This window comes from Eulemur rufifrons, chromosome 20, assembly GCF_041146395.1.
Source record: "Eulemur rufifrons isolate Redbay chromosome 20, OSU_ERuf_1, whole genome shotgun sequence".
NCBI classification, from domain to species: Eukaryota; Metazoa; Chordata; class Mammalia; order Primates; family Lemuridae; genus Eulemur; species Eulemur rufifrons.
Window position 1 is genome coordinate 5709478 of NC_091002.1, and position 7995 is coordinate 5717472.

General features: G+C 44.2%; 1 protein-coding gene across 1 annotated transcript; it reads left to right on the top strand.

The window, feature by feature from the left end:
- The first annotated feature begins 1407 nt into the window (after positions 1–1407).
- LOC138400894 (zinc finger CCHC-type and RNA-binding motif-containing protein 1) lies at positions 1408–2458 on the top strand. Its single transcript, XM_069496046.1, has one exon. It carries the CDS (start codon positions 1581–1583, stop codon positions 2232–2234), a length of 654 nt encoding a protein of 217 aa, XP_069352147.1. The 5' UTR covers positions 1408–1580; the 3' UTR covers positions 2235–2458.
- The last annotated feature ends 5537 nt before the right edge of the window (positions 2459–7995 follow it).

Below are 7995 nucleotides of genomic sequence, written 5' to 3' on the forward strand. Positions count from 1 at the left end.
GGGACTGCTGAGAGACAAAGGCAGGCAAGGTCTTACCTTCACCTGGCCAGCGCCACACTGCAATGACTGCTGTAGCTCCAGCATGAGCCTCCACACCAGGGAGCACGAGTCCTTGCACTTTGTCCTTCTTTTGAAAGTTTTTTTTTTTTTTTTTTTTTGGAGACAGGGTCTTGCTCTTTTGCCCAGGCTAGAGTGCTGTGGCGTTAGCCTAGCTCACAGCAACCTCAAACTCCTGGGCTCAAGCAATCCTCCTGCCTCAGCCTCCCGAGTAGCTGGGACTATAGGCATGCGCCACCATGCCCGGCTAATTTTTTTCTGTATATATTTTTAGCTGTCTAGATCATTTCTTTCTATTTTTAGTAGAGTCGGGGTCTCACTCTTGCTCAGGCTGATCTCGAACTCCTGACCTCGAACGATCCTCCCGCCTCGCCTCCCAGAGTGCTAGGATTACAGGCATGAGCCACTGCGCCCGGCCTGAAAGTTGTTTTGATGATTTTAGATTCTTTAAACCAGCTTGTCAATTTCTACTGGAATTCGGATTTGGATTTCATTGAATCTATAGATGGATCCAAAGGGAAATGATATCTTAATATTGAGCTTTCTGATTTACAAATGCGGGGTTTCTCTCCATTTACTTAGCTCTTTGAGCAATGCTTTACAGTTTCGGTGCATAGGTCTTGCACATATTTCGTCAGATTTATCCCTATGCACTTCATACTTTGGATGGCATTGTATATTCTATTTAAAAAATTTTAACTGTCAATTGTTTGCTGCTGGTATATAGAAATACAATTGATGTTTGTATAATAATCTTGTATTCTGCAACCTTGCTAAACTCGCTTAATTAAGTATTAGTTCCTGTAGCCTCTTTGTAGATCCTGTAGGATTCTCTGTGGTTGCGTACCCTGTCTGTGAATAAAGTACGACTTCTTCCTTTCCAGTCTGGCTGCTTTTCATTTTTGATTATTGCACTGGCTTGAATACCCAGTCAATGCTGAGTAGGATTGACAGCAAACAGCCTTGCCTTTTGCCTAATCGTGGGGGAAAGTATTCAGGCCTTCACCATTAGGTATGGTGTTAGCTGTGTGTGTTTCAGAAATGCCCTTTATGAAGTTGAGAAAGTTTTCTTTTATTGGTATTTTGTGAAAGGTTTTTTTGTTTTAAATAAGAAATGATTGTTGGATTTTGTCAAATAATTTTTCTGTATCTATTCAAATAGTCATAAGGTTTTTCTTTTCTAGTCAGTTAATATGGTGAATTACATTGATTGATTTCTGAATGTTAAACCAACTTTGCATTCCACACATCATGCAACTCCACTTGATCATGAAGTATTAATTACACTTTAATAATATTGTTGGATTCTATTTGCTAAATTTTAAGAATTTTTGGGGGGCCCAGGTTTTTCAAAGCCGGGAAGAGGCACTGCTGATGCTACGATCTCAATTGCGCGCTTAACCCTTCCCAGGACCCGTGATGCCAAGGCCTCTCCGAGGGATAGGGAAGAGTCTGGGTTAAGCCCCAAGGTGAGCCGAGGGCTCGCGCTCTTCTGGTCTCCTGGACCCGCCCCACCTGAAGAAATGAGTGGTGGATTGGCTCCAAGTAAGAGCACAGTGTATGTATCCAACTTACCCTTTTCCTTGACAAACAATGACTTATACAGGATATTTTCCAAGTATGGCAAAGTTGTAAAGGTTACTATAATGAAAGATAAAGATACCAGGAAGAGTAAAGGGGTTGCATTTATTTTATTTTTGGATAAAGACTCTGCACAAAACTGTACCAGGGCAATAAACAACAAACAGTTATTTGGTAGAGTGATAAAAGCAAGCATTGCTATTGACAATGGAAGAGCCGCTGAGTTCATCCGAAGGCGAAACTACTTTGATAAATCAAAGTGTTATGAATGCGGGGAAAGTGGTCACTTAAGTTACGCCTGTCCTAAGAACATGCTTGGAGAACGTGAACCTCCAAAGAAGAAAGAAAAAAAGAAAAAGAAGAAAATTCCTGAACCAGAAGAAGAAATTGAGGAAGTAGGAGAAAGTGAAGATGAAGGGGAAGATCCTGCTCTTGACAGCCTCAGTCAGGCCATAGCATTCCAGCAAGCCAAAATTGAAGAAGAACAAAGAAAATGGAAACCCAGTTCAGGGGGCCCCTCAACATCAGATGATTCAAGACGCCCAAGGATAAAGAAAAGCAAATATTTCAGTGATGAGGAAGAACTCAGTGATTAACATTGTATTTATTATGTAAATATAAAAAGTCTTGGAGTACAGAGTTCAGTTGGGGATTAAAGATTACTTTTAGAATTTGAGCATATGAACACTTAATGCCAAATAGTTTTTACTGAAAAATAGTTCATAGGAAATTAAAACATAATTTTAAAGTATCATGTTTCTATCTGGCCTTAGCATATTAATAAAAATAAAGATTTGCTAGCAACAATCTTGTAAAGAGCTAATTTTAACAAAAATAAGAAAACTTAATACTATCATAGTAATACTATTGTCATCCCAAGAAAAAAGATATTTAAAAAATTTATTTTAGATGTTCATTATAAAAAGCTTTGTTTGTGTCTGATTGGTTTACATGAGGGCTTTTGAAATAAATTTAATCTTTAAAACAAAAATATCATAAAGACTGAAAAGTTGAATGATTTATTGTTAGTAATAGTATTAATAAACTTTTCAAGAGAATTTTGTCTTTAAAAAAAAAAAAAAGAAAAAAAAAAGAATTTTTGCATTTATGTTCATAATGTACATTAGTCTGTGGCTGTCTTTGGTGTCATTGCCTGGATTTGGTACCAGGGTAATGCGTGTCTCATGAAATTAATTTGAAATTATTTCTTTCTCTTCAATTTTCTAGAAGAGTTTGTGTAGAATTAGTGTTATTTCTTCCTTGAAACCTATTTGGTCTTGGAGTTCTCTTTTGGGAAGATTTTTAACCATAAATTCAATCTTTAATTGCTACAAGACTGACTATTCATATTTTTTATTTTTTCTTGAATGAGCTTTGTTAGTTTGTGTTTTGAGAAATTTTTCCTTTTCATCTAAGTTGTTAAATTCATTGGAATAAAATGCCCTTAATATCCCCTTATTATATGTAGATCTCAAATGATGTCACCTTTGCAATGTCCTAGAGTTGGCCATCTGTCTTCTCCCTTTTATTCCTGATTGGTCTGGTTCATTGATCTTACTGATCTTCTCAAAGAACCAACTTTTGGTTTTATTGCTTCTCTTTTGCTTTCTCTTTTCTATATTGATTTCCACTTTAGTACTTATTATTTCCTTTCTTCTGTTTATTTTGAGTTTTATTTGCTCTTCCTCTTCTTGGTTTCTTAAGGTATAAGCTGAGGCCATTGATTTGGGGTCTTTCTTTTTCCCTGACGTAGAGGTTTAGTGCTACGAATTTCCCTCTAGGTACTGAACTTCCTCAGCAGTAGCCCCAATTTTTTGATTTGTTATATTTCCATTTTCATTCAGTTCAAAATACTTTCTCATTCTTCTTTTGATTTCTTCTTTGACCTGGGAGTTATTTAGAAGTGTGTTATTTAGTTTCCATATATTTAAAAATTTCCAGATATTTTTCTGTTACTGGTTTTTAGTTTAATTCCACTCTGGTCATGTAACATATGTATGTGATACGCTGTATGACTTGAATACTTTTAAATTTGTTGAGACTTATTTTATGGCCCAGAATGTGATATTTCCTGGTAAATATTCCTCATGAATTTGAAAGCGGGCACTGCGCTGTCACTGGGCGAGTTTTCCACGCGTGAGAGCGTTTGTCTCCCACAGTCCGAACCATACTCTCCCCGCCTGTCCTGTCAGCTGTGGTGCGAGGGGTGTTGAAATCTCTGCACTTATGGGCTTGTCTGTGTTTTCCTGTGATTTTCTCAGTTTTTGCTTCATACATTTTGAAGTTGTTATTGGGTGGATAAATACTTAGAATTTTAATGTCCTCTTGATGAATTAACACTTCACCATTATAAAATGACTCTCATTATCCCTGGCGATACTCTCTGCTCTGAAATCTACTTTGTGTGATACTAATGTAGCCCCTTTAGCTTTATTTTTCAGTATCAGCATGATTTATCTTTTTCTATCCTTTTACTTTTAATCTATTGGTGTTTTTGTATTTAAAGTGGGTTTCCCATAGGCAGCGCAGAGTTGGGTCTTGACGTTTCAATCCGACAACTTCTGCCTTCTAATTGGAGTTTAGACAACTTACATTTGATGTAAATGTTAATGTACCTGGATTTAAATTCATTGTCTAGCTTTTGTTTGTCATTTGTCCCCTGTATCCTTTGCTCCCCCTTCCTCTTTTTCTGTCTTCTTCGGAATGAGTATTTTTTATGGTTTCACTTTCTCTCCTTTGTTGGCGTATTAGCTATCATGCTTTGCTATTTTAGTGGTTGCTTTAGTGCATGCGCCTTCGGTTTGTCGTAGGCTACCTTCGGTGAAGTTAAGGTATGAAACATTACACCATGGCGTGGATGGCGTGCGGACCTCACGCCAGTGGGCTGTGATTTCGCCTGTCCTGGGTTTTGTGCTGTTTTTGTCACACATTGCACTTCTACACGTTATAAACCTCACAACACATTGTTATTATTATTTTACTTTTTTTCCTTGAAATGGAAGATTGTCACAGCTGCCATTTCTGAAGTTCTGAATTCTGTGGAGATACAGGTAGGTTTTCAGTTGGTATCATTTTCTTCCTGCTTGAAAAAGATCCTTCAACGTCCCTTGTAGTGTGGGTCCTCCAGCGATAAATTCTTTCAGCTTTTTTTTTATGTCTGAAAAAGTCTTTATTTTGCCTTTGTATTTGAAAGATATTTTCGCTGTCAAAGAATATGAGGTTGACAGTTTTATTTTTCTCTCAGTACTTCAGCGATGCTGGTGCACTCTCTCCTAGTGCGTTTCCGGTGAGGAATCTGCTGTCCCCTCACTTTCGTTTCTTTGCGCTCGCAGGTGGGGGTGGGGGGGTTCTCCCCCTATTTGGCTGCTTTTAAGGCTTCCCCTTTATCACCAGTTTTAGTGAATTGTGCTTGGTATTTGTGGAGCTTCTTGGACCTGTGGGTTTATAGTTTTCATTCTAGTTGGAAAAGTTTTGATCGTGATTTCTCGAAATAGTTTTTTTCTGTCCTTTCCTCCCCCTTGAAGAATTGCAATCACACGTACATAGCCATTCCTCTGTATCCGTGGGGACCTGGTGCCAGGCCCCTGTGGATGCCACAATCTGCGGCTGCTCAGGTCCTGATGTCAGACGGTGTAGCTCTGACCTGTGCGCATTCTCCTGCGCGCATCGCAACGTCTCTACCCGCAATACTAATGCAATGTCAGCGCTGCGTACATAGTTGCTACACTGTATAGTTTAGGGGAAAATGACAAGAAAAAGTCTGTGCGTGTTTAGTACAGATGCTTTCTTTTTAAAAATGTCTTCCATCCATGGATGGTTGAACCCGCAGGTACCAAGGGCCGGCCGTACTCAGCTGCTGGAAGTTGTCCCTCCAGTCACTGTTCTCCACTCCAACTGGGTCCCCTCCTTGCACCACGGCCCGGAAGCCCCTCAAGGTAGCACTGGAGCAACCAGGGGGCTCACCTCATCTTTTCTGGGTCTCTGATGTCATTGTTCCTCATTGCCTGATGTTCCATGTCTTCAGGGCCATTGGTTCGTTTATCATCTTTAGCTGTTTCAGGCAGGAAGACAAACCTAGATCTCTGTCCATCTTGTCCATCAGTGGAGCTCCCTCGCCCTTCCTAGAGTCACTCCAATCAGGCTTTCTTTCCTGTCCTTCCACTAAAATTGCTCTTATCAAAGTTACCAGGAGCACTCTGGGAGGGCAAGGCAGGAGGATCCCTTGAGCTCAGGAGTTCGAGACCAGCCTGAGCAAGAGTGAGACCCCATCTCTATTAAAAATAGAAAATTAACCAGGGGAGGTGGCACCTGTAGTCTCAGCTACTTGGGAAGCTGAGGCAGGAGGATCACTTGAGCCCAGGAGTTGGAGGTTGCAGTGAACTAGGATGACACCACTGCACTCCAGCCTGGGTGACACAGCGAAACTCTGTCTCAAAAAATAAATAAATAAATAAAGTCACCAGGGACCTTCATGTTTTAAAATCGAGTGGTCAGTTCATTCTCACCTCAGCCCCTGCAGCTGTCCCTCCTCCCGGGACACTTTCCGCAAGTGGCTTCCAGGCCTCCCACACCGGCCTTCCCTCCTCTCCAAGGGTGTCTTCTCAGTCTCCTCTTCTGGCTGCTCCTCTTCTGCCTGATGCCTCAGCAGGGATGTCCCCGGGGCTCAGGCTTTGGCCTCCTCGTGAGTCTTGGCCCCCTGGGCCATCTCATTGGGTCCTGTGGCTTTAACGCAATGACCCCCACACATCTGTGTCTAGCCCAGAACGCTCACTGAGCTTCATGTTCATAAATCCAGCTGCCACTAGACATCTCCGCATGTCACATTCAACTGCCCGAAACCAAATTCCCGACCCCTTCCCACACCTGCTCGTCTCCGACACCCGCCTGGGGTGAGGGCAGCTCCCTCCTTCTAATTGCTCAGATCGAAACTTTGAATTTGCCTTCGACTCATCTCTTTTGCTTGACGTATCCAGTGAGTGCATCGGCCAATCCACTACTGTCCCAACGCGCCCTGCACCCGGCCCTTCTCCCCGCCAGCGCCCAGGCTGGGCCACCGTCGTTCTCAGCTGGGCTGTCACAGTGCCTTCCTACCTGCTCCTGGTCCCACCTGGGTCCCTGAACCCCATTCTCCACACACCGCTCAGGGTGTTCATTTTAAAACACGTATCAGAGCCTCTGTCTTCTTCTCTCTCACACCTTCCAGTGGCTTCCTTCGTTGCAGGTAAGTTAAAGCCCTCAGTGGTCTTCAGATCTGCGTGTCCTACCCTGTGACTTCTCAGACCTCTCCGCCCCCAGCCTCCTAGCTGTCCTGAGCAGGTCAGGCAGGCTCTGGTCCCAGGGTCTTTGCACTGGCCGTTCCTTCGTGTGGGAATGCTGTTCCTGCCCTCACTTCCTTCGTGGCTTTGCTGCCCACCCTGCTCCCCTACTGAAAAACAGCAAATGCACTTCTATTCCCCCGACTCCAACCCCCCATCCAATTTTTAACTTTCACAGCAGGTGTCACTTTCTAACTTTAAAGTTTATTTATGCGTTGTGTTTTTTGATTATCTCTGTCCCAATTCCATGAGGACAGGAATTCTCATCTCTCCTCCTCCCCAGCGCCGTGCCAGGTGCACTGCCGTGCTCAGGGAGTGCTCCGCGGTGACAGAGGCCAGGTGAAGGGAGGACTGGCCAGGTGAAGGGAGGACTGGCCGCAAGTAATTACCTGTCGGGTCAGCCCCGCCCGTCTGAGAATACCCTTGGGGCCAGGGGAACAGCCAGAAACAGGATTTGTGAAAAGGTTTAAACCAGACTGAGTTTTAGTAGGCGTGACCAGAAACTCCAGCATCTGCTCAAGCCTTGTTAAGGGACAAGCAGGGGATTTGAGGGAAGCCAGCAAGGGGCTTTGGCAGTGTCTGCAGACCCGAGGTCAGGTGCTCCGTCGCCAGCTCCGTCGTCACCGGCTTACCGTGGGGAGCGCAGCCTCTCCTCCTGCCTGTGCGGCCTCGGGGCCTGCTGCCGCCACCCCGCTCCCCCTCCACGCCCACCTGCCTTTGTGCCCAGGCTGGGCTCCGGGCACCGGGAAGGCCCCACAGCTTTCTGTGGGGATGGAGGCTGCTGGCACGGGGGCCCTGTGGGGCACAAGGAGCCCCCCACATGTCAGAGCCAGCAGTCAGTGGTGGGCCATAAGAGAGCAAGACTCCCGTCCCAGGACAGGGCAGTGCAGCACCCTGCGTCAAGTGGGGATGGCTGCGTCCCCAGGCCATGGGGACATGGGTCTGTGGGGGCAGAGTGCTGGCAGCTTGTGAAGCAGCGTCCCCCAGAGGCTGCGACGACACGAGAAGGGAACATTGCAAAGGTTAAATGAGAAACGGGCGC